The sequence below is a fragment of the Emys orbicularis genome, chromosome 2 (assembly GCF_028017835.1).
Source record: "Emys orbicularis isolate rEmyOrb1 chromosome 2, rEmyOrb1.hap1, whole genome shotgun sequence".
NCBI lineage: Eukaryota > Metazoa > Chordata > Testudines > Emydidae > Emys > Emys orbicularis.
In genome coordinates, this window is record NC_088684.1 from 208211294 (window position 1) to 208237956 (window position 26663).

Genomic DNA, 26663 nt, shown 5'->3' on the forward strand with positions numbered 1-26663 from the left:
TTCGAAAAGACGAAATGCCAAAACTTATGAAAAAATTTCCAAGGGCATGATGGAGAGAGGCCACAATAGGGACACAGATCAGTGCCGCGTGAAAGTCAAGGAGCTCAGACAAGCCTATCAAAAAGCAAAGGAGGCAAACGGTCGCTCCGGGTCAGAGCCGCGGACATGCCGCTTCTACGCTGAGCTAAATGCATTTCTAGGGGGGGCCGCCACCACTACCCCACCTCTGACTGTGGATTCCGAGCTGGGGATAATCTCATCAGGTACACCTGATGATTCCATGGAAGGGGAAGAGGAGGAGGAGGAGGACGAGCTGGCAGAGAGCACCCAGCTCTCCGTTCTCCCCAACAGCCAGGAACTGTTTCTCACCCTGACTGAAGTACCCTCCCAAGCCTCCCAAGCCAGCACCCAAGACCATGACCCCATGGAAGGGACCTCAGGTGAGTTTACCTTTTAAAATATAAAACATGGTTTAAAAGCAAGCATTTTTAATGATTAATTTGCCCTGAGCACTTGGGATGCATTCGCAGCCAGTACAGCTACTGGAAAAGTCTGTTAACATGTCTGGGGATGGAGCGGAAATCCTCCAGGGACATCTCCATGAAGCTCTCCTGGAGGTACTCCAAAAGCCTTGCCACAAGGTTTCTGGGCAGTGCAGCCTTATTCCGTCCTCCATGGTAGGACACTTGACCACGCCATGCTAGTAGCAAGTAATCTGGTATCATTGCCTGACAGAGCCTGGCAGCGTATGGTCCCGGTGTTTGCTGGCATTCAAGCAACATCCGTTCTTTATCTTGCTGTGTAATCCTCAGGAGAGTGATATCGCTTAGGGTAACCTGGTTGAAATAAGGGAATTTAATTAAGGGGACTGAGGTGGCCGTTCCTACTGGGCTGTTTGCCTGTGGCTGAAAAGAAATCCTTCCCTGCATTTAGCCAAGTGCAAGGGGGGGGGGAGGATTGGCCCAGAGTTTTTCGCGTTTTGCTAGCAGGGATCTTCCCTGATACCAGCCACGCGGTGGGGGGAGGGATAAAGCACTCATCCCAGAGAATTCATGGCGGGTGGGGGGGGGGGGTGTTAGTTTGGTTCCTGCAGGGATCTTCCCTGATACCAGCCACGCGGTGGGGGGAGGGATAAAGCACTCATCCCAGAGAATTCATGGCGGGTGGGGGGGGGGGTGTTAGTTTGGTTCCTGCAGGGATCTTCCCTGATACCAGCCACGCGGTGGGGGGAGGGATAAAGCACTCATCCCAGAGAATTCATGGCGGGTGGGGGGGGGGGGTGTTAGTTTGGTTCCTGCAGGGATCTTCCCTGATACCAGCCACGCGGTGGGGGGAGGGATAAAGCACTCATCCCAGAGAATTCATGGCGGGTGGGGGGGGGGGGTGTTAGTTTGGTTCCTGCAGGGATCTTCCCTGATACCAGCCACGCGGTGGGGGGAGGGATAAAGCACTCATCCCAGAGAATTGGATGGGGGGGGGGTGTTAACCTTCAGCAGCAGAAAACAAGCTAACAGGAAAACTGCAGCACAACGGGCTTTGCTTGGTATGTGGGAAAGCAGGGCGCAGAAGCCTAAAGACAGTGGCTTACCATGGCAGCATGCAAGGTGAATTCTGTTGCCCCGACCTGCGTCTGTGATCTCTAGCAGCAAAGCCACAGGCACTCAATATTAAGAGGCAAAATGCGACCTTGCACAGAAATCACATGTGCTATGTAATGTGAATAGTATACACCGTGAAAGAGTATAAGCATTGTTCTGAAAAATGTATCTTTTAAAAAAATTCTCTCCTTTTTTCACTCCCTCCAGCAGGTGCAAATGTTTCAAGCCTCCCTCCTCCTTCCCGAAGGCTATCCCAGATAAGGCGTCGTAAAAAAAAAACGAGAGAAGAGATGTTTTCCGAAATCATGCAATCCACCAGGAATGAAAGAGCTCATCTGAATGAGTGGAAGGAGACGGTTTGCAAGTATAGGAAAGAAGCCAGTGACCGTGAGGACAGGAGGGACCAACGTGAGGACATGAGGGACCAACGTGAGGACAGAAGGGACCAACGTGAGGAGAGGAGAGACGCTCGAGATGAGAGGTGGCGGCAGGAAGATCAGAGGAGTCGGGAAGCAACGCTGGGGCTGCTGCGTGAGCAAACAGACATGCTCCGGCGTCTGGTGGAGCTTCAGGAACGGCTGCTGGAGAACCGAGTGCCGCTACAGCCCCTGTATAACCCCCCTACCTCCTCACCATGTTCCATAGCCTCCACACCCAGACGTGTAAGAACACGGGGGGGGAGGCTCCATACACCCTCCCATTCCACCCCAGTGGACAGCCCAAGCAAAAGGCTGCCATTTTTTTAACCTTTTTTTACTGGGCTTTTCCTTCCCGCAGATCCTCCTCCCAAACCCCACTCAGGTTCTGTGCCGCTACAGCCCCTGTATAACCCCCCTACCTCCTCACCATTTTCCATAGCCTCCACACCCAGATGTGTAAGAACACGGGGGGGGAGGCTCCGTACACCCTCCCATTCCACCCCAGTGGACAGCCCAAGCAAAAGGCTGCCATTTTCTTAACCTTTTTTTACTGGGCTTTTCCTTCCCGCTGATCCTCCTCCCAAACCCCACTCAGGTTCTCTCCCTCTTTTTCTAATCAATTCATAAAGAATAAATGATTTTTAAACAATGGTGACTTTATTTCCTTTGAAAGCAAGCTGGGGGAAGGGGGAGGGTGGGTTCCTTACAGAGAATGAGTCAATAAAGGGGGCGGGTTTTCAGGAAGGATAAACAAACATAAATTTCACACTGTAGCCTGGCCAGTCATGAAACTGGTTTTCAAAGCTTCCCTAATGCGCAGCGCTTCATCGTGTGCTCTTCTAATCGCCCTGGTGTCTGGCTGCGAGTAATCAGCAGCCAGGCGATTTGCCTCAGCCTCCCACCCTGCCATAAAGGTCTCCCCCTTGCTCTCACAGAGATTGTGAAGCACACAGCAAGCAGTAATAACAATGGGGATATTGGTTTGGCTGAGGTCTGAGCGAGTCAATAAGGATCGCCAGCGACCTTTTAAACGGCCAAATGCACATTCTACCACCATTCTGCACTTGCTCAGCCTGTAGTTGAACAACTCCTGACTCCTGTCCAGGCTGCCTGTGTATGGCTTCATGAGCCATGGCATTAAGGGGTAGGCTGGGTCCCCAAGAATAACAATTGGCATTTCAACATCCCCCACGGTTATTTTCTGGTCCGGAAAGTAAGTCCCTTGCTGCAGCCGTTTAAACAGATTGGTGTTCCTGAAGACGCGAGCGTCATGAACCCTTCCCGGCCAGCCCACATGGATGTTGGTGAAACGTCCCTTGTGATCCACAAGTGCTTGCAGCACCATTGAGAAGTACCCCTTGCGGTTTATGTACTGGGTACCCTGGTGCTCCGGTGCCAAGATAGGAATATGGGTTCCATCTATCGCCCCACCACAGTTAGGGAATCCCATTGCAGCAAAGCCATCCACTATGACCTGCACATTTCCCAGAGTCACTACCTTTCGTAGCAGCACCTCCGTGATTGCTTTGGCTACTTGCATCACAGCAGCCCCCACAGTAGATTTGCCCACTCCAAATTGATTCCCGACTGACCGGTAGCTGTCTGGCGTTGCAAGCTTCCACAGGGCTATCGCCACTCGCTTCTCAACTGTGAGGGCTGCTCTCATCTTGGTATTCTGGCGCTTCAGGGCAGGGGAAAGCAAGTCACAAAGTTCCATGAAAGTGCCCTTACGCATGCGAAAGTTTCTCAGCCACTGGGAATCGTCCCACACCTGCAACACTATGCGGTCCCACCAGTCTGTGCTTGTTTCCCGGGCCCAGAATCGGCGTTCAAAGCCTATAACCTGGCCCATTAACATCATAATCTCCAAAGCACCGGGGCCCGCGGTCTCAGAGAATTCTGTGTCCGTGTCCATGTCCTCATCACGCTGGTCGCTGCGCTGCAATCGCCGCCTCCTCCTCCTCCTCGCCTCTTTTTTCTGGTCCTGTGTAAGCATAAACTCCACGAGAAAGCGCGAGGTGTTTATAATGTTCAAGACTGCGTTCTGGAGCACAACGGGATCCATGCTTGATGCAGAATGGAGTCTGCAGAGTTCACTCAGGAAAAAAGGCGCGAAATGGTTGTCTGCCGTTGCTTTCAGGGAGGGAGGGGGAGGCTGTACCCAGAACTACCTGCGACAATGTTTTTGGCCCCATCATGCACTGGGGTCTCAACCCAGAATTCCAAGGGGGGTGGAGACTGCGGGAACTATGGGATAGCTATGTAAAAGCTACCCACAATGCAACGCTCTGGAAATCGATGCTACTATGGTAGCTTGGACGCAAACCACCGAATTAATGGTGCCTAGTGTGGCCGAATACATTCGATTTTACAAAATCGGTTTCCTAAATTCGAATTATATAAATTCGAATTAATCCTGTAGTGTAGACATACCCTAATTTGCACCCATCTGGCAGCAAGAGTGCAAAGACAATCCTAACACACCTCCTTGTATCAGGCTTAACCACTTGGTATGCTGGTTAAGCTGGCTTTGTGGTCCCTTTATGCCACCAGAATATATTAATTTGGTCCTAATAATTAAATTTCAGTTATTTATTATACATCATGCAACATGTGTATTTCATAGCATATATTTCATATGGCCAAGAGTCTGCACTTTCCACCAAGAAATATGGCCAGATGAGGGACCCTTACCTTTGGGCCGTGACAAGGAATGTAAGAAACTCCTCTTCCCCAGACAAATGGCTTGTATCAAAGATCACACTGAACTCATACTATGGAAAGAAAAAGTGGCATTTAGTGAGTATTATAGATTGCGTTCCCTAATCTAGAATTTCATGTCCATCCCCCCCTCCACTTGAGCTACATACTGTATCTATCCATGCAGAAATATTCTATTTTTATATATTTAATATTAGTTGCCATACATTTGTCAGTGTATTAAGGAGGCCCTAACCTATTAGGGCATTAGCCAATAGTCATAGGGTCAGATATTCCCCAGATGAGACAGCTTTCACCATTCTGTCCATTCCGTGAGCAATAAAACTGTAAGCTAAGTTTTGACTGCAATCTTTTTTTGTTGGCGATGTCAGAGCAGAAAGAACACAACTGGATTTTCAGATCCCAGTTTGTCTTCTGACCCACCGGCTAATTGAGCAAAATTCTATTTAGCTGTCACTGAGAGACAATATGGAAATTCATGATCTCATTTTTGTAGGCACTGATCTAAACATAGCTGCACTTAAATGTACTTTTCATAGCATGAGAAGACACAAAATAAAAACAAAGCCGTGCAATAAAAACAGACTGGGTGGAGAGCCCTCTTCTAACTTTCTGCTGAGGAAGCATTACACAATCATTTTCTGGCAGCTGCAAAGCACCAGTTAACTTCCATTAGTACTGCACGCATGTTACAATGGGCATAGCACTGCTGCTGACTTTGTTCAGTGGGAACAAAGAGCCCAACCTTACAGCAATTATGAAAGGCAGCCACAGCATCCCTATGGGAGAGCTGTGAAAACTCAGTGGTGTCACAGAGCCATAATGCCTTTCCCCTGCAGGTCTACTCCTGCCTCTTCCCTTGACACAGAGGGGTTCATGAGCTATCCTCCTTAAAGTGAAAGTCAGTCAGCACATTACCTTGGACTTCGATCTCATGAAAGGAAATCCCACGCTGCACTTGAGGAAGTCTGACTCCAGCAGCTCACAAGCAATACCCAGCTCTTCCTGAAGGAAGGGGGGGAAAAACATGTGGATGAAAGGGTGGTGGTGGAAAGAGGTGACAGATTACAAGGAACAATCCTGATGAAAAGAAACAATACACAGGGAATGTGGGACCTTTGCCACCCCTAGCTGCACAGTTCCCAGAAGGTTAACAGTCAAGTCAAAAGGAAATATACAGCACTGCACGTCATAATAGTGTCTGTGAACCTCAGATACTGTTAATAAGTGCAAGAAAAAATAACAATCTTACAATTCCTTATGAAGAAAGACAAAGGAGAAACTCCATATTCCAGAGAAGGAAACATATTAGAGTCAGGGGACTATCAGCAGCCAAAAGTGTTCAGATCGTCCAGCCTTCAAACCTTGCCAACCTCATGATCAGAAGCAAGCTCCCCACAGACCAACTCTAAGCGGGCACCAGACTCTGCCAGAACTCAAATGCAAAACCTGTAGACATACTGCCAATGCTATTCTGATCAACACTCCCCCTTCCCCCCCCCCCCGCACACACACACCATGTGCCTATCACACGTGCTCCTACACATGCCTATCACAACATGTGGTGTACTTTAACTAATGCATCAAATGCCCCAACAACAACTATGTGGGTAAAACCAGACATGCACTATGCTCGCAAATGAACTCACACAGAAAAGTGATAAAAGAAACACACCACATCACCTGTGGGAGAACGCTTTTCAAAAAGCGATCACTCTATATCCGACCTCTCAGTCCTCATCCTCAAAGGAAACCGGCACAACTCCTTCAAAAGATGAGCCTGGGAACTTAAATCGATAACTCTGCTGGACGTTAAAAACCATGGCCTTAACAGAGTCACTAGTTTTATGGCTCAATAGTATTACAACAATTTATAAACACACCTTACTGCCTACTACCTTCCTTTGTCCTAGGACTGCAAAAATGTTAATTGCCCACTTTATTTTAAGTGCTCTCCTACAACATATGTGAACCCTTTATGCTTAACAATCTGTCCCACCTGGCATTTAGTCGTCACACTCTGGTTATCTTCCCAAGACCTGAGGAAGAGCTCTGTGAAGCTCAAAAGATAGCCCCTTCCACCAACAGAAGTCGGCCCAATAGAAGATATTCTCTTTAGTGATCAGACAGAACTACAGGAAAATTAGCACCTCCCAGCACCTCCCACCCGCCGGCAGACCCCACGGATCAGCCCCTACCCCCTCCTCCCCCTGCCTCCTGCCCGCGGCAATCAGCTGGCTTGCGGCATTTTGGAGTCAGGAGGAAGGGGGGAGGAGCGAGGACTCGGCGCGCAGGCTCCCCCTCCCTCCCCTGCCTCCCGAACGCCGCAAGCCAGCTGATTGCCCTGGGCAGGAGGGAGGAGCGAGGACTCGGCATGCCTCCCCCCTCCCTCCCGAATGCGGCAATCAGCTGGCTTGCGGCGTTTAGAAGGGAGGGGAGGGAGGAGGAGCCAGGATGCAGCATGCGAAGTAAAGGAGGAGGAGGTGGGGGGGGGAGAAGCGGGTCAAGGGTGGGGACTTGGGGGAAGGGGTGGAGTGGGCGGGCTGAGGTTGAGCCCCCCCACCCATGGTGCTTGCAGAGTAGGGGAAGCTGCCCTGGAATCTAACCCCCCCACCCCCATTTACATTAATTTTTATTGGGAAATTGGATTCGCTTAACATCGTTTCACTTAAAGTCGCATTTTTCAGGAACATAACTACAACGTTAAGTGAGGAGTTACTGTAGTCCGACTGATTTCAGTTGACACAGCTTAAACACGTGTTTAAGGGTTTTGCTGGATTGGTGCTTAAGTTCTTTTCTGAATTGGGGCCTTAAATTGTAAATTCCTCTGAGAAGGGATCACGTCTTGAGCGGAGTACATGATCAGTGCTCAAGAATCATCATTATCGTCACTATCAATCTGACACCATACAGACTGTTAACTCTTCAGCTGTTTCTTGTGATAATTGAAGGTCAGATCATCATCTCTGGTATCACAGACACAGCAAAATATGCCAATACAAAATAATACCCAAACAGGCAAAAATATTATCTTTCTTGTCGAGATGACTCAGAAACTCACCATCACTGATTTCACAGAAAAGGAAACACTGGAATACTTCTGAGATGTCTTAATATCACTGGAATTACTCCAGAATTACATCAGTGAAATTTACGTCAAAACTGTGCCCTCAAGGTTAATTTTTTAACTGATTGTTTTACTTGTAATTCTTACTATGTATCGATTCCCATGAACGCTATGTAGCACAGCGGATGAACTACTACCTACCTTACATTGTGCAAAGGCAGCATGCTCAGAAGCAGAGGCAGATTAGGGGTTTATGGGGCCCTGGGCCACAGCAACCCTTCCACGTGCAGTCCGCCCCTCCCCCCCCCCCCCGGAAATGGGGTCGGGGCACAGGGGCTTCCCCTTTCCCGGTGCCCCGCCCAGCACTCTGCCGGGAAGCGGGGTCTGGGGCTTCCCCTGCTCCGTGGCAGGAGCACCGAGTAGGTGGAGTGGGGCAAGCCCCTGCACCCCAACCCCACTCCCCAGCAGGAGCACTGAGCAGGCAGAATGGGTCAGGGCGTGGGGATGCCCATTTTTCAAGGGGCCCCCAATTGACCAGGGCCCAGTTGACCCAGTGGCTAATCCACCACTGCTCAGATGCTGTGTCAAATTTAACTACTATATTTAACTATTTATTACCAGAACACTTACAGCACAGGTAGTTTTAGTGAAGCATTCCTTCCATTCATCAACATTTGGAGGCTGGGAAGTTGTGTGAATAATCTGAAGTTTGTTAGTGATCAAAAGAATGCAAGCAAAAAAACCAAACAGCTGGATAACCAAGAGAAAATTTCAGACATTTCAGCTGGGAAATTTTCATTTCTGTGTTGTTGGAACTTCACTTGCTATCTAACTGTATTAACATATAAACTCCCTTAATCTGCCACCCTCCAGTGGCTAAAGGAAGACTTTTATTTACATAGCTGTCTGCTGGTGACAGTGCACAGATAGACCTGAGAGGCTGCCTTTTCTCCTCAAATATTACTTCAGAGGCCTTATCACTAGAGACCTCAAAAACAAGATAACCAAGAGGACTCCATGATCTGATAATGGCAAAAATCCAGTCACCTCTTTGCCTTTCTAGCTGGCTGCGGCCTATTCTTCCAGACCTTTTGTTTATTGACAACTAGTGTCCAGATCCCAGTTGTTTAGAGTAGCCTGTTAAGGAAATGATGAATTATGTTGCACTGGCAAATTTTTGTTTTGTTTAAAACTCTTTCAGTATATGTTGCATATTTTGATTTGGAAGACACCTTAACTTAATCAGCACGCCACTCTATTTAATATTGCACATAAAAACACTACGTTAAAAGAACATTATTTAGGTCACAAAGTAATGTACTCAGAAGTTAGAAAATGCCAGAATGATGGTTGTCTGTGCAACCTTCATTCAGCTCCCTTGTGTGTATGCATTAAGGCATAGTCTTTAATTACATGATCACATACTATTTTTCCACATGACCTCTGCCTAATTCAGTGCACAGGACGGATGATCCTCACTTCACGAGCAGCTGTTCAACATTTTGTTTTCTCATCATTCTTCAATGGGTGGCCCCAGACCTTTTTTACTGCACACTATTCAAATCGAGCTGTGAAGATGGAATTATTAATTTCCTCATGGGCTTTTCTATGGTCTTCCTCATTACTGTGTCTGAGTGCTTCAAAAAACATTAATTTATCTTCTTAACACTCCTTGCAGGTGAGGGAATGGCATTATCCCCATATTACAGATGAGTAACTGAGGCACACAGTGATTAAGATCAAGCTTTCATTAATTTTGGGTCCCCCATTCGAGGTGACTAGGACCTGGTTTTTCAGAGTACTTAGCCTTATATAGCACTTTATATTCAAAGCCTGGCTCCACTGCCTTCAGTTGCAGGTGTGGGTGCTCTGCACTTCTGTAAATCAGACTCCAGGGTATCAAGTTGGGCACCCAGAAAATAAGGAACACACAGTTAGTGACCACCTGTGAAACGTTGGGTTTAAGTGACTTGCCCAGCAGCACCTAGGAGTTCTGTGGCAGAGGCAAGGATAGAATCCATTTATCCAGGGCAGCATTCCACTGCCTGAATCATGTGACCGTTCCTTTTCCTGCTGTCCCCTGCTTCGTTTGCTACACCCCTTTCAACTTCGGCAACAAACACGGCAAAGATCCTACAGACAACAGCTTTTGTCACTACTCAACCCTGATTAAGTCGCAGGGCAGGTCCATGAATTGAAGGTACTCACCATTTCTGAAAATCAGGTTACTTGCGCTTCAGTGTTTAATTATGGGTGTTGGTGGCTAACATTAAGCATTCACATTTGAAAATTTTGGCCCACGTGCACAATACACAATACAGGGTGTTACCTCTTACGCCTTAATATTTGGGAATAATGCCACTTGCTTACAATTGCAGTAGGAAGCATAATTTTAAATTACCTGATATTTATGGATTTTAAAAATCTCAAACTCTATGCATTACTCAGATAATTATTTTGCATTTAATTCTGTATACATTTTGGAAAGGGTTGTTAAACAAAAAATAGAAAACAGTGAAGACCCTGATTACCTGTATATTCAAACAAACATGCTGGGCCAGGTAAAGGGGCACAGCTCCATTGACTTCAATGAAGCTATGACAATTTACACCCGCTAAGAATCCAGCCCATTCCATGAGACGATGTTGTAGAGTTGTTGGGGTTGCTTAAAATGTATAGCCTAACACGACTGAAGTTTTCAGTCCAGTTGGATGGTGAAGGAGCTTAGGCTGGAAAACGTTGCTTTCCTTCGAAAATGCTCCATGGCAAGTCATATTCCTGGGACAGCAAGGCAGACAAATCTCTCTTCTATTATTATGCAATGTGCAGTGCTTGCTGGGAGAAACACTGTTCTCAGGTTGGCTCACAACTGGATAGGCCCTGTTTCCAGAGTGTTATTTTTCACTAGGTGAAGTCAGCATTTTTTTTTTTAAAGCATCAAAAAAATTGCTGACAACAGTTACAGAATCAATGTAATGGCTGGGTCTGGGCCCTAGCCTGACAGTGTGCGCTTGTTTTGGAAGTGCAGCAACTAATGAGTTGCTTTAGCTCAGTGGCTTTCAACCTCTGGTCCATGGACCCCTAGGGGTCTGCAGACTATGTCCATTCGAGTTTTTTTAGGGGTCCACAAATGAAAAAAAGTTGAAAACTGCTGCTTAGCTGATCCAGTAATTCAGATAACCACCTTAACATAATACAACAAAGGAAGTTATCGGAGGATGTTGTGTTGCCTAGTGAAGGCTTGAGAAGGGAGGAAAATGTCACAAGTTACACTCATGCTCTTCCCTAATCTACCCGTCTTTTTCCTACTCTTGGAACCTATTCCTCTTGGCAAACGCTACAGGCTGGTGGGGGTCCATGGTCCATCTCTTCCTCACACCATTTTGGGTAGTATGTGCCCCCATGGGCAGTGAAAGGGAATGGCTGCTGACTGTCAGAACTGTAACAGTGCAATTTCCTGCAAGGCCCTTGAAAACCCCTATTGAATTACATTTAAGTATCTTTGGAGTCCCTTGTATTAAATGCAAAGTTTATATATTATTGTGGGATTGTATCTAACTTCTGTGAGGTGAGGAGGAAGACATGACTAGTGTAAACCTTGGGAAGAGCTAGGGAACGTCAAAGGACTATTTTAAACAATGTGCCAGACAAGAAGGACCTTTTGGGACAAAATTAAGTGCATTTCCTAGGAAACACCTGCAGGGGGAGGCAAATGCAAATTCCCACCTCCAGACCCAATCTTTTGAAGCTACACTCTGAGGAAAGAATGTTTATCTGCTAGTCTCCTGTTACATGAGAACAAGATAAAAGGCCCAGGCTGTATAAAGGAAAAAATGATTTTTGGTTGTTATTGTTCTGAGCAAAACCTATTATGAAATTGTCATCACAGGAAAAAGCCTTTGGTGAGGTTTGAAAGACTGATCACCTACCAGAGCCCTTGTAGGAGGTAATCTCCGGTAAGTTTATTAACGTGCGTGTAGGTTCTTGTTTTTAATATGCTTTCACCTTAAGAATAAATGTGTTTGCTTAGAAAGAGCTGTGTGGTAACTTAACTGTCGACAATTTTACTGTTTATAGCCTCTGGAAAGAAAAATGCAGACACTGCTGCTTGCTAGGAATAACACAGTGTAGGCAGAGAACTGTGCAGCCTCTCTCACATTCAGGAGGGAGAGAGGTGCAGGTCCCAAGAGAGGTGATGACTAAGAAGCCAGGAGCTTAAAGGGAGTTCCCTAGCATGACCACAGAGAGGGAATACGGGCGCATTTTCCCTGAACTTTCACAGTGACTATACCCTGGCTTCCATGCAGAGGGGGTAGGGTGGGGAGGTAAAAGCTCCTTCCCCCACTCCTACAGAGGCACAAATTAGCTTTTACTGCTCCTAACAACTCAGGATCAGTACCAGAGGAGACTAGGTTAGAGTGCAACAGTTAGTTGCTATAAACTACCCTACCACATACAATGTACACACATGCCGTTTGTTGGGTTTATAGTGAATTTCAGTATGGAAACAGCTCGTTTTAACTATAGCTGAATTATACAGGAAAAGGCGGTGTCGGCTTGTGGAATTATTACCTGCCATGCCACACTAGAGGTTTGGGAGGAAGTAATGGAAGAACATTAGAGCAATATTGTTTTGCTGACTACACTCAAGTCATCATCCAGGGATACAGACAGAACAATTCCAATTTTGTTCTTTCCCAGTCAAAGTGAACCATAACTGAACTGCAGTAGAACAGCAGGGTTTTCAGGCAATATAAAGTAGGTTAGCATTAAGAAAATTGCTGTCCAGCATTACAGCAGGTCACACCAAATCAGCCACTCACCGCACAGATTTTGGCACTTGGAAAGTATGTCTTCCCCTTTATAGTACTTAGTGGACACGCTCTGGTGATATGAAATTGGAGCAGTGCCATGTGAATCACTGTGCTGATATATATTAGGTAGATGTTGGAGGACATCATTACTAGAAAAAACCCTGCACAAAGAGCTCCGATTTGCCCTCCCTCCTCTGAAATATATGTCAGTTATAAAATGATCTTTTCTCTCTCTCTTCCCCCCTACGCCCATTATAGGGATAATTTTCAATTTAGTTTACACCCAAAACTTAGATCGTGGGGGGGGGGGGGAAGGGAGGACGACTAAGGAAAGAAATGAAGGTAAAGTCCGTAGGAGACGAAAGAGTGGCAATCTGGACCTACATGAAGGACAGTGCCATGTTAAGCTCAGTCAGAAGACAAGGGGGAAAACCATGTGTGCATTTTATCCCAGCAAGGCTCCATGTCTGCACCAAACACTTGTTGAAGAAAAGCAATGGTGTTGACTGCCTTGCACACCTCATCTGATATTGCCCCAAAAGATGTTTTGATGCAGACCAAAGTCATTCTTAAGGCGAACACTGGACACAACCATTGTCCATCATCATCCTTGTCATACACCCACACATCCTACTGATGGACCACTGCTCTGAGCTGTGTTCATGTTTGAGAACGTCAGCTGTAATGCACTCAGCAGAAGGTGGAAATATGACACTCTTTGCTTGATTTCTGATTGATGCAGCACCATATGGGAAGTTAATACAATGGGCAATATTGTACATGTGTAGGAATTAGAATTACTCATATGACACTGTGGTATAGTCTGCACTCAGAAATATAGCCAAGCTATCCTCCGCTTCTATTTGTGCCCTGCTGGCTCTCTCCTTTTCAAAGAGAACAGCTACTAGAAGACACACACCTTTTAGATTTTTCAGGAAGCCGAACATGGGCAATACATGGGTTTTAGGTTCTGGTATAGTGAGGTGCTGGATAGGGCTCTTAGGGACTCCTTGTTAATATTACACCACCAAATCGAAGGGAGAGTTTGGCTCATTTCCTCACCTCTGATGAAATTCACCACCTCTCTGGATACTAGTAAATTGTCCCTGGCAGGGATGACTTAACCCTCTTAAAAATTCTTCTGATGAGCAAATATTTTATCTTTTGAATTGATCAAACTGTACCAAACATAAGGTATTTTGAAAAAGATCCCATGGGAGGGAGATGCCTGAATATCCCTATGAAGTTTTTATTCCACTGACTCACACATACAGATACACAGCCTTCAAATTACACAAACTGAGGACTGTACTGTACTAGCAATATGCTCAGTTTATTTTTCAGGAACAAAATACGAACATTTCTAGAAAGTGCACTTAACAAAAGTTTGTTTGTCCCGTGGTGCTGTCTCCTTCTTTGATTATGGTTAAGTAAAACATTTTTGTTTAGATGGAAAAAAAACGAATTAATAGATTCCCAGTCTCTCTCTCACACAGACATGCACACCCCTTGGCACAGAGGGAAAAAAATTGTGGAACCCCCTTGACCAAATATTGGCAGAACCTCATGGCTTGGGTGATGTTTAGAGGTTGTTTAACTTGTTAGGCTTTATGATAATGCTCCACTCCTTCCAAAATGTACAAAAGGACAGCGACTGAAGCAACATGTCAAAAGATCTGGCACACATTACCAGAATGTACAGTTTTGTTGCTTTGCTGGTCATGTGGCATCTATTGTTTGAGCGTACCAGAAAACAATCTGAATATAATTCACAGATATGTGTGCTTGATTTTTTTTTTAAATCAACAATACCCCTCCTGTGTAGTGTCGTGAACCCAAACACAACAGCACCATACTTCTGCATGCAAACCAGAAAGTAAGACTGGGCAGAAACAACAGTGAACTTGTTTAGCCCACTTTTATTGTCCAAACTGGGGAAAAGCAGTTGATGTTTTAATATTCTTTCAGTTTTAATAAGCTAGGCCCTGATCCTGCAACCTTTAACACATGGGCCACTGGCTACGCCCATATCCCTACCAAAGACATTGCAGCTTAGAACGGACACTGTAGTCCCGGGTGGGCAAACTACAGCCCGGGGGCCGCATCCGGCCCTTCAGATGTTTTAATTCAGCCCTCGAGCTCTGACCGGGAAGTTGGGTCCAGGGCTTGCCCCGCTCCCACGCTCCACCTGGGGAGCGGGGTCGGGGGCTTGCCCCACTCCACGCGCGGCTCCCAGAAGCAGCGGCACGACCACCCCCTGGCTCCTATGCGTAGGGGAAGCCAAGGGGCTCTGCACGCTGCCCCCACCCCAAGTGCTGGCCCCGCAGCTCCCATTAGCTGGGAACCATGGCCAATGGGAGCTGCAAGGGCAGTGCCTGCGGATGGGGCAGGGCACAGAGCCGCCTGGCCGTGCCTCCGTGTAGGAGCCGGAGTGGGGACATGCCGCTGCTTCCCGGAGCTGCTTGAGGAAAGCGCCGCCCGGAGCCTGCACCCCTGACCCCCTTTCACGCCCCAACCCCCTGCCCCAGCCCCGATCCTCTTCCCACCCTCCCACCCTCCAAATCCCTCAGTCCCAGCCTGGAACACCCTCCTGCACCCCCAACCCCTCATCCCCAACCCCACCCCAGAGCCCGCACCCCCCAGCCGGAGCCCTCCGCCTCCCCACCCCAACCCCCAATTTTGTGAGCATTCATGGCCTGCCATACAATTTCCATACCCAGATGTGGCCCTTGAGCCAAAAAATTTGCCTCCCACCACTGTAGTCCATCCACCTTGTGGGATTGGGTCCCTAAAACACTATTTATAAAACGAACACAAGGTAAGGAAATGAACAACTATAATCTTCTTTTTGAAGTTTTGTTTCTGAGAAGTCACTTTAAAGTCCTGATCCTGCAATCACTTAGGGCTCGTCTGCTCTAGAGGAGTGTAAATTCTAGTGCACACTAGTGTGTTGCTCACTAACTGGCCCGACTAGACCCTTCAGGCAAAAGTTCCTTAATGTGCACTGATGTAGTCCTGTATTAAACAGTACTATACAGAGAACTTTTAGTGCATGCCAGCTGGCTCCACACAGGCCAGTTAGTGTGCATCACACTAATCCGCACTAGAATTTGCACCCCTCTTGTGTAGACAAACCCTTATACATATGCCTAAGTGCTTGCAGGACTGAGGCCCAGGTTAGTAACCATACTTTGATCATGGAGGATACAAGAAAAAGTAGGGACTAAAAAACCAAAAAACTGTAGCATCTAATCTGAAATATTTTTTTCAACTCTTTAACGGTTATTATAATAAACTGTTTCATAAATAATTGCTTCATTATTACATTGTAGGTGTATTTTACATTCCTGATTGACTATATCTGATAAACTACAAACTCTGTTGATTAATTCTTTTGGAAGAACTGTATTAGAAAAAAAATCACAGTTGAGAAAAATGGGTTCTCAAGGTAGATTAACTATGGGCCTATGTGAAATGCAGTGTGTTTTTGGCCTCAAACCAATTCCCGCTGAACAGGTCCACCCCCACATAGCACAACAATCCTTCAGAATTGGCACCAGTTGGGACCTTGGTTCGATTCTCACCATAGAAGCCATGGCTGGACATACTAAGGAAAATAATAGTAAGCGTTAATTGCTATATTTGTACATTATGGTCCTGATTCAGGACAGCACTTAGATATATGGTACATGCTTAACTTTAAACATGTGCTTAATCTCCATTGTCTTCAACGTATGCTGTGCTGAATAGGGATGTTACCCTGACCCAGGGCCTACATGAACACATTTCTCCAACAACCAGGACAATTATTTAGATCTGTAATTAATATTAATAGCCTCGGCCTTCTGTGCAGTATCCCTGAAAATGTATCTGTTCACAGCTAGTGAAACAGTTTGCTAAGCCCTTAGCCACTATACACGTGGGCTAGGCAAGTGCCTCTCGTTACCCTACCTTAAAAGAGAGTCTCAACTCTGATGATATTTGAGGGTTTTGGTTTTTTTTAATTATTTTCTACTCTTGCCTTGGCTTTCCAACCATGCTGATCGACAGCCTCCCTAACTGTGGTTTTCCTAGGATTTTAAGGGGATGATTTTTGCTTTAATTCCATCTTTAACTCTCATCACCCCACACTCTTCATAATGTTTTCATTTAAATGTCTTGGATGTTAGCAGTTTCAAGTTCATTTAATATGGCTTACAGACACCACCAGGGAATATTATCTGGCTTTCTTCCATGTAACACCAAACAAAAGTCACTGAAGAACTTCAGTCACTGTAACTCACACTTTACATAGAGAGAAAGAGAGCAATTGAAAATGCTGTAGTTCTTCAAAGCTTTTATAAGTCGACCAATCTGGGCTGAGTATCTACACGCAGAGCAAGTGCAGCACAGAGTTATTTAATCTGAGAGGTCCCTTCTCAGGCACCAAACAGAACTATTTTCAGTGCACAATTACGGTACCTGGGTTTTACATTTTTGTGCAGTATGGGATTAAAAAACAAAAAACAAACAAAAAAAACCCTGCAAGAATTAAGAGATATTTGGCAGTATTTATATATGAGAATTCCTGTCTGCACTGTACAATAATCCAACTTGAAATTATTTAAGTATTGATTCTAATCATCTTAAAGTGCATCTTCAATGTTGTCTAGTTTGTCACCCTGAATGCTGTTCTCTTTCTCTCTTCTCTACTTACAATTTGGAAGCTGAATGTCTGCTTTTTTCCTCCCCCATCAACAGCATTGTTTAGTTTCTGGACTGATAGTTAATATTTCCTTTATGTCCACAGGCCTGATCATGCCAGCTGCTGATTTCCCTCAACTCCTTTTGATTTCATTGGAATTTGAGAGCATTCAGCAAGTAGCTCATGGGAGGGGCTCAGCACCCCACAGGATGAGGGCCCATAGTCCTGATAAAGTAAGTTTTGCATTCTTAAATCAAGAAACAGGTGAGTGAGAAAAGTACTTACACCCAAGCTTTTTGTACTGTCAACATCCAATTTTCTATTCCACCCAGGGCCGGCTCCAGCTTCTTTGCCGCCCCAAGCGGCGAAGGGGGGGGGGGGGGAGAGGGGAAGATAAAGCCGATAAGCGGTAATTTGGCGGCAACTCAATCGTGCCACTTCATTCTTTGGAAGCAATTCGGCAGCGAGTCTTTCGCTCCCTCTCTTCCTCTTCGGCGGCAGCTCAAAGAGGAAGAGAGGGACTGAGGGACCCGCCACCGAAGACCCGAACATGCCAGCCTTTTCCATTGGCCGCCCCAAGCACCTGCTTCCTTCGCTGGTGCCTGGAGCCGGCCCTGATTCCACTCCCATCTAATCACAAGATTCTTTCACGAAGCCACAGTTGCTGACATTACAGGAGGTATGCAGAACATACTGGCAACATGAGAGGACATAGGATGAATCTCTTGCTTCTAATATATAGAGTGGACTGGGAGAAACAAGGAATCTTCTTACCAATAGGCTGGTCCATTTACAGTTGCAGCTGGTCATAACTTTAAAAGCAATGCAAGGTCCAAGAAAAATTCTCATATGCATTTCAATGAATTTTGGTAAAACTAGATGTGGACTTCTAGTCTGAGCAGACAACTGGAAGCAAAGATCACCTCCATTCTAATCCACTCTCTGACACCAAGTTTACTCAGTAGCCTCAAGAAACACTGCTTTTGTTTCACCGTTTGGAAACAATGTGCCCAGTTCTCAATCTGCCAAGATCAAAATGCATGACAAAGACCCAGGATGAGGGACACAAAATTACCCATGCAGGAAACTTAAAACGAGAAGGTCTTGGTTTCCGTAAGTGTAAAAACGCTTTCTATAACCTCAACTTCATGATTCTTATGCTAGTGTAAATAATTTCCAACAATAAAAGTGAGGGGACACCAAATTTGTGTGGAATATAGGTAACCACAGGCACATCTACACTGGGGGAAAAAAACAAATACGCAGCAGTGGGGCTAAAAATAGCAGAGTAGACATTCCTGCTCAGGCAGGAGCCTGAGCTCTGAGACCCCTCCCCTCCACCCCCGATTTCAGAGCCTGACCAGAGCCACTTTTAGCTCCTCAAGTTGACCCAGGCTCAGACTCACTGCAGTATAGACATACCTCAAGGGACTAAGATGAGGGACATGAGTGATATAATAACGAGAATGCCCACTGTTGTGAGTATAAATTACTGAAAGTGTGCAAATTGACCTGTTAAGCATAACTCAGTAGGAGAAATATTACCAGAGGGAAATACCCGCAGATAAGGACTTGCACAATTAGATGGTTTTAGAGGGACCTAGACAAATTAGAGGATTGGGTCAAAAGAAATCTGATGAGGTTCAACAAGGACAAGTGCAGAGTCCTGCATTTAGGATGGAAGAATCCCATGCACTGCTACAGACTAGGGACCGAGTGGCTAGGCAGCAGTTCTGCAGAAAAGGACCTAGGGGTTATAGTGGACGAGAAGCTGGATATGAGTCAACAGTGTGCCCTTGTTGCCAAGAAGGCTAACAGCATTTTGGGCTGTATAAGGAGGGGCATTGCCAGCAGATCGAGGGACGTGATCATTCCCCTCTATTCGGCACTGGTGAGGCCTCATCTGGAGTACTGTGTCCAGTTTTGGGCCCCACACTACAAGAAGGATGTGAAAAAATTGGAGAGTCCAGCAGAGGGCAACAAAAATGATTAGGGGGCTGGAGCACATGATTTATGAGGAGAGACTGAGGGAACTGGGATTATTTAGTCTGCAGAAGTGAAGAATGAGGGCGGATTTGATAGCTGCTTTCAACTACCTGAAAGGGGGTTCCAAAGAGGCTGGATCTAGACTGTTCTCAGTGGTACCAGATGACAGAACAAGGAGTAATGGTCTCAAGTTGCAGTGGGGGAGGTTTAGGTTGGATATTAGGAAAAACTTTTTCACTAGGAGGGTGGTGAAGCACTGGAATGGGTTACCTAGGGAGATAGTGGAATCTCCTTCCTTAGAGGTTTTTAAGATCAGGCCTGACAAAGCCCTGGCTGGGATGATTTAGTTGGGGATTGGTCCTGCTTTGAGCAGGGGGTTGGACTAGATGACCTCCTGAGGTCCCTTCCAACCCCGATACTCTATGATTCTATGATGTTTTCATGATTAAAGTTTCAATATCTACTTATGTTTTTTGGTGCAGTTGGACTGAAGACTATTTTCTACTTGGGAATCAAATCAAGTAGTAAATTTAAAGAACAGTGGGATGTAATACATAGACTTTTGGCTTAGAGAAGTTTTTTTTTTTTTTTTTTTTAAAGGATGTTTAGGGAACTGGCATTGTCCCTTTACTCATTAGAGACAAACATTTCCACAACCAATTGAAACCAGTTCATAGTTGTATTGTAAATGATAAATTCTTCTGCTCAAAAAGTGAGTGTTTAACAAGATCCCAATCCTAAAAACATGCTCATGCACTAGTAACTTTACACACGTATGTTCACATGCATGAAATTATTTATACATGTAAATATCTGCAGGATCACACCTGAATGAATCTGTCCTTCTCTTTTCTATTTAAAAGTATGTTGGAGGAAAAAAATCTCAACAGTTGTTTTATAAAGAAAAAAAAGTTTTCTTTGGCATTAGACACAGATTTCATGTCCTATTCCATGATCTCATTAGTAAATGTTGTGGACACACCCCACCCCCAACTTCCAGTAATCCTGGCTCCACAGCTTGGATTCTCTGCTTATTTTGGGAAAGTGACTATTTCTATGTCATTAATTAAATTTTCTCCCTCCTCCCTAATTGAGGCTATTTATGGATCATGAGATCACAGATCCTGACCTACACAGGAAGTCTCTGAGTGAAGAGGGAGAGAAATATATATTAAAAAACAGCCCTCTATATATTGGATGTTTAAATCTTTCTTATTCTTCCCCTCTCTCTTCTGTAAGTGTATTTTTAACTGCGGCAATTCCATATTCAAATACAGCAACTAAGAAAACCTAAATGTTGATGGAGAGAGAGTTAAAACATCTTTAAAAAAGTATTAGCATTTGATCCAAACCAAGAGTTTCAGGAACAGGCTTACAAAACATGACAGCTTTTCTGTAACTCTCTCTTTCAAGATACAAGTGTGTGGGAGTGGGTGTAGCGTGAGGGAGGGGAGGGAGGCACTTCTGTTATTTAAACCAAAGCACTCCCATTCTGAGAAAGTTTAACTGCTTTGCTACCAGACCTCGTCTTCTCCTCCTTTGCCCCCATTTTAGCTGAACAAACCAATTAGATTTACTTCTGCTTGATTTTTGTCTTTAAAATATTAGATATGGCAAGTCTTCACCTTCCCTGTGTTTGCTGGAGGAGTGGAGAACTGGTGGTGATGGTGGGGAGGAAATGTTAGCCCACAAACTGAAGGGACAGGGGTATTCATTATTTTATTAAGTCAGCATTTCTCCCAGCAGGAGTTTGAGTTAAACAGGTGTTAATTTTTTTTAACTAATAAAAATCCTCTCCCCACTCAGTTGCTCAAGATTCAGTGTTTTGTCATAATCTCACTTGGTCTTCGGCTCAGATTATTTGTGGCATCACTAACATACCCAAGAAAAGTAAGGGTTTCTGCCTATTTCACTATACGCAGTAGTTTGAAAGTTCACAGGATGAGAAACACTTCTTGCCATATATAAACTGAAACTTTGTTTTGGAATAAAGCTTTTAATTACAGTTGGCATTTATAAGGCACCTGCTGGTAGTGATTAGCATCTGAAAAGTGACATCATTTGCGACACCATCAGTGTGGGAGCTCTGTGTCAGAGATCACACACCAACCAGTTCCTAAACCCCCAACCTGTGTTAATACTGGTTCAACAATCAAAAGGAGACGAGGTAATATAGCAAATTATTTTGTTTATTCACTAAGGGCCAAAACGTGGCCCAGCCCTGTGTGGACTACACATAGGGGAACTCAAACCAGTCAGAATAATAGCCGACTCTTGAATTGCTGTCTAAATCTTGACCAGAACCAAAAACCAAACTTTTTTTTAAGTGTCAAAAAGTTCAAATGACTTTTTCCCTTCCTTCATTTCCTTGCACGTCTACCACTTCCTAGTTCCAGTTGGGTCTGGAATCAAATGCTACAAGAGAGGCTTGCATGAGAAATATCTCCCGCCTGACTGGAAGCAGGAAGTACTGGAAATTTCAAAAGGAAGCCTGTTCTCATGCAATTTCCAGACCAATTTTGCAAATCTAAGGCTTTGGATAATGTCTGGATAATCATCCGAATGTCTGAAAACTTATCTGAACCAAACTACCAAAGCCTTCCAACGTTCGCTCATCACTATTTAAATGTCTTTAGCAATCATGCTGGGGTGACCTCTGGAGTTCCATTTGCCTACATCTTGGAGAAGAAAGCTCTGGGAAATGTTGAAGTAAGATTATCATCAGCACAAATGTCAGTTCATTCATTTTCTACCAAAAAAGGAAAAGACTGTTCCCCTTCACAGGAAAGGTTGAGCTGGAATCCTCTAGCCGTCATGGTATTTTAACAGAGACTCTCTTAAGCAGGTCCTGGCAGAAAGCACTGCTTGCACTTGGATTCGTTTTTATTCTCTCTCTTTTGAGATCCATTTTGGCTGTCTTTTTTTTTTTTTTTTAAGAATCCCAAACTATGAAAAAAATAATGTTAATGGGATGACATCATTAAAATAAGGTCAAGTTGTACTTCCTTTTATAAGGTTGCACTTATTGTTCACTGTGTTATCGTATCATCTTTAATGAATAGATGAGAGCATGGACTATTTAGATGCTTGCTTGTAACAAAGCAGTGAGGGGCAGTGCACGTTTTTTGTTTTTTGTCTTTCAGTCAAAGTACCAAAATAAATTGTTGAAAACTTGAAGGAGAGTTACCCTAACTTCCGCTAGTGTAAACCTGATCTAAAAATACAGGACAGTCTCATAAGCTTTATTTACTTGTTGAATGGCGAAATATCATCAGGGAGTGACACTACCAAAAGATAAATAAATCTTTCTCAACCTGTATAATCAGGCTATCTATTAAAAATGTCCAGCGATTTTTTTGCGCACAGCTTTAACTTGTCCTTTATAAAGCTCACTCATTAAATACTCTGGCTCAACTTCATTAAGGCGCTTTACAAACATCTTGCATGTTGCAAGTACTTCTTGACATAGAAGAGTTATTATAGGCTAGAATGGACCCATACAGAGAAAAAGAAAGCAAGCCAAAACAATAAACAGGCCCATTGTTCAGAGTTGTGCTTTGCATCCAGCATTTCAAAATCCTTCACATGCAAAAAACTATGTGCAGTTTGAACAGTCTGAACAAAATAAAACTAAGTTTCATTTGAGGTCTAGTACTTATCCCTCTGTACACGCTGTTCTCTGGGTGAGTTAGGGTGCCAACAGTACCCTGGGTTTTTACGGAGTAAGGCACTGGCTCACTTCATAACCTTGACCAAATAACTTTTATTGCCTTGTACTTCAGTCAGCATAGCTGAGAAACAGGTAAAAACTACATCATGACTGGAAATGAGATGCTGAGATTTCCTAGGTAAAGGAATTTAAATATCACACATACAGAATGTACACTCTTTGTATAGTCACGTGTATAGAGCAATCTGTTCATCCTGGATACTTCCAAAACATCTGTCACCTTCACATCTAAACTCACTGGCCTATAAACATAAATCAGAAGGTATGCGTGTTTCTTAGGAAAATATTGATGAAAAAAATCAAGATTAATTTCAAACAGCATGCATTGGTTTACTGGCTTATAAATTAACCCAAGAACTAAGATTTTTCTCCCTACTCAGGGAACTAAGGTGACTGGGGAGATTAGTGGTCTGATTTTCAGAGATGCTGAGCACCCATAAGTATCCTATTGACTTCAATGGAAGAACATTTACGCCGTTATTTTTGGCTTAATCCAATTGTATTCTCTCTCCTCTTTCAAGTATTCTGCTCTGCTACCCAGCAATCTTACACAAACTTCCTTCCAGCCAGGAGCTAATTACCGATCTATAGGAGGATATTGATAATGCCACCCAGCTTAGCCTGTTGTTTCTGTGATGTGCACTGCAGTCACCACTATTGTGTAGACAGAGATGCATCAGTCTTGTTGTTGCAAGCCTCAGGACCACAGAGAAATTCATACATTGCTACCTTCATTACTCCTTTGCCACCTAACTGAATGGTACGCAAAAGTATTAATGGACACATCAAAAGAGATTAACAAAATGATCTCCTTTCACTTTCATGTAAGGAAACAGCAGTTAGAATAAACTTCCATCAGTAGAAAGAATGGTTATGGACAACAAGGACATTTTAGTTCGTTGTCAATCGGGAGGGAGATTTTATATTGTACATCTATTCATATTGGGGTTATTTTAGAACATATTCAACCCCTTTGCTACACACACACACACACACACACACACACACACAGAAAGAGAGAGAGAGAGAGACAGCGCCCCCCATTCATTAGTGAGCCAAAATAAAAAGACAACTGTGTACTTGCAGCCAAGCAAAAGAAACCTCATTTCCTAGAGCCAAAACTAATATCTCTCACATGCTGCAAATGGCCAGAATACAGCCCCTTTACTGCAGGTACTTTGTGGGATGCAGGTTATAACCACTACTGAATATTAAAGTCCAGGGAAAAAGCCAGCCATGTGCACATTTCACTCTTGACAAAAGTGGAACTACATTTGCTGAGTCTGTTTATAAGTTTGATCATAACAATTCACTTTAGTACAATTTTCCCCTCTAAGTATGGAAAGGGACTGTACCATAGTTCCTAAGGTGAACTCTAATCTCAGTGTTGTTTCTACCACCACATTCTTTTACAAAATAAAAATAAATTAACTTAATAGTGAATGTAATCAAAATTGGTAAATGTCTGTAGGGCCTTGTTAAATTAGCGTATACTGTACAAAACTATTTTAAGATTCATTCGTTTGTAGAAGTTATTCACCATTAATGAAATGTTTTTCAGGTGTTCAAAAACCCTTTGGAATTTAACATGTGGAATAAGATATCTAACTTCAGGAGCCAGACAGAGCTGTAGACAGATGGCGGGAAAATGTGTTGCATATCTGAGGCCAAGTCTACACTACAAATTTACATTGGTAGAACTACGGCACTCAGGGTCTAACCTTCAGTGCAGACAGCACTACGTCAGTGGGAGGGCTTCTCCTATCAACATAGCTACCGCCTCTCGCAGAAGTGGATTAACTACGCCGACGGGAGAGGCTCTCCTGTCAGCGTACGGACACTCCCCGACTTACGCAAGCGTTCCATTCCAGAACGCCTTGCGTAACTCGAATTTTGCGTAAGTCGGGAACGTATACCCGACCATTAAGCAAAAAAAGAAAAACCAAAAAACCCACCACTTTCTAGCTTATGGAACTTATGGAACTTTTCACGTAAGTGCAGATTTGCGTAAGTCAGGTTTGCATAACCCAGGGAGCGTCTGTATTAGCGTCTTCACTGAAGCACTACAGCAGCACAGCTGCACCGGTGCAACTGTGCCGCTGCAGGGTTTTAAGTGTAGACCTTCCCCCAGTCCAGTTAGAAGGCTTTCTGGCTCCTTTTCCCAATGGCTCCATTAACTGCCCACATAAGAAAACATACTCTTGGCTAGAACCACTTGAACTGTGCTTCTGCATTTCCTGCAAGGAATCCAGAGACTTTTTTCAGAGCTCATATTAGCAGTCCTTAGAAGTCTCCTGGGGTCATGTGGGTAGCAAACACAGGTACCTGGCCAGGAAGCAGTCTCCAGGTAGCAGGATCACCATAGCTGGGGAGAAAAGCAGGCCAGGCAATCACACTAACTGCTCACCACCTTCCAGACACACCAGAGACCTGTTTCAGGGCACTAGGGTCCAGTGTCCTCCTCTCTAGCACCGAAGCCCAATCACCAATCTCTAGAGGAGTTACTGGATGCAGTTGGAAATTTCACAGAATCAGTTGGACTTGTAAGATTTTTGCCATTCTCTGAAGAGCAGCTCACAAGATTTTATTGCTACTGAATGCAAAGCCTTGCTATGCTTAAACAAAGCACATAAGATCTTTTTATAGGGGAAAAGGTAACATGCCGCATTTATTGAGAATATAGCAATTAGCATACCCTTAGCCCTGTCCAGATCTGCAGGTCACCTCCTCCACATACACCTCTACCCCGATATAACGCTGTCCTGGGGAGCCAAAAAAAATCTTACCACGTTATAGGTGAAACCGAGTTCTCGAACTTGCTTTGATCCGCCAGAGTGCGCAGCCCCCCCCCCCCCCCCCCCGGAGCACTGCTTTACCGCGTTATATCCGAATTAGCGTTATATCGGGTCGTGTTATATCGGGGTAGAGGTGTATCTCTAAAGTTCGTACTAACCCTCAACCTTTTTCTTACAGATCAAGCTGCTCTGCAAGACAGCACACACCCCACTCATAAATGATCTAAAGCAGTAGTTCTCAACCTTTCCAGACTATTACCCCTGAGGGAATTCTGTGCCAAAAAATTAAATATTCTGCAGCAAAAAATTAAATATTCTGTGCACAATATTTTAAAATTCTACATATTTTATTTGTCAAAATAACACAATATAATCACACCATTTTCAATTATTTGCTGACAAGTATTTTGAAATCAATTACCAAAATAATTGAAAATGGTGTGATTATATTGTTATTGTGTTTCTGTGTTATTTTGACAATTAAAATATGCAGAACTTTGCAGAACTTTAATTTTTTAAATTTTTCAGTGCAGAATTCTCTCAAGAGTACCAGGGTTCTGTGTGACGCAATTTGGTGTGGGCAGCTCGGTAGGCAGTTTGGGTGCAGGGCGGAATTTGCATGCACAGCGGCTGGGTGCAGGGTTCTGGGTCCAGGGGGAATGGGACTCTGCAATGGGGGGGGTGAGGTGAAGGTGGTTAAGGCTTAGTGGAGGGGGAGTGGGCTTGGTGGGTCCAGGTATGGGGGGCTCCTGTTGTAGGAAGCTCCTGATATGGAGGGGGCTTGGCGGGGGTGATTCCAGATGTGTGGGTGGGGGGTCACTGTACAGGGAGCTGCTCCCCCTGTCTGCC

At 44.6% G+C, this 26663-nt stretch overlaps 1 protein-coding gene across 2 annotated transcripts in view; it reads right to left on the reverse strand.

Annotated features, from left to right (window-relative positions):
- The window catches only part of ITGA9 (integrin subunit alpha 9), a 305024-nt gene that overhangs the window by 76376 nt on the left and 201985 nt on the right, over nt 1-26663 (reverse strand). For both annotated transcript variants that reach the window (XM_065399121.1, XM_065399120.1), the window contains 2 exons: nt 5657-5743; nt 4712-4791 (listed from right to left, as the gene is read on the reverse strand). In XM_065399121.1, the coding sequence (XP_065255193.1) occupies nt 4712-4791; nt 5657-5743 (167 nt within the window). The remainder of the gene's footprint in view (nt 1-4711; nt 4792-5656; nt 5744-26663) is intronic.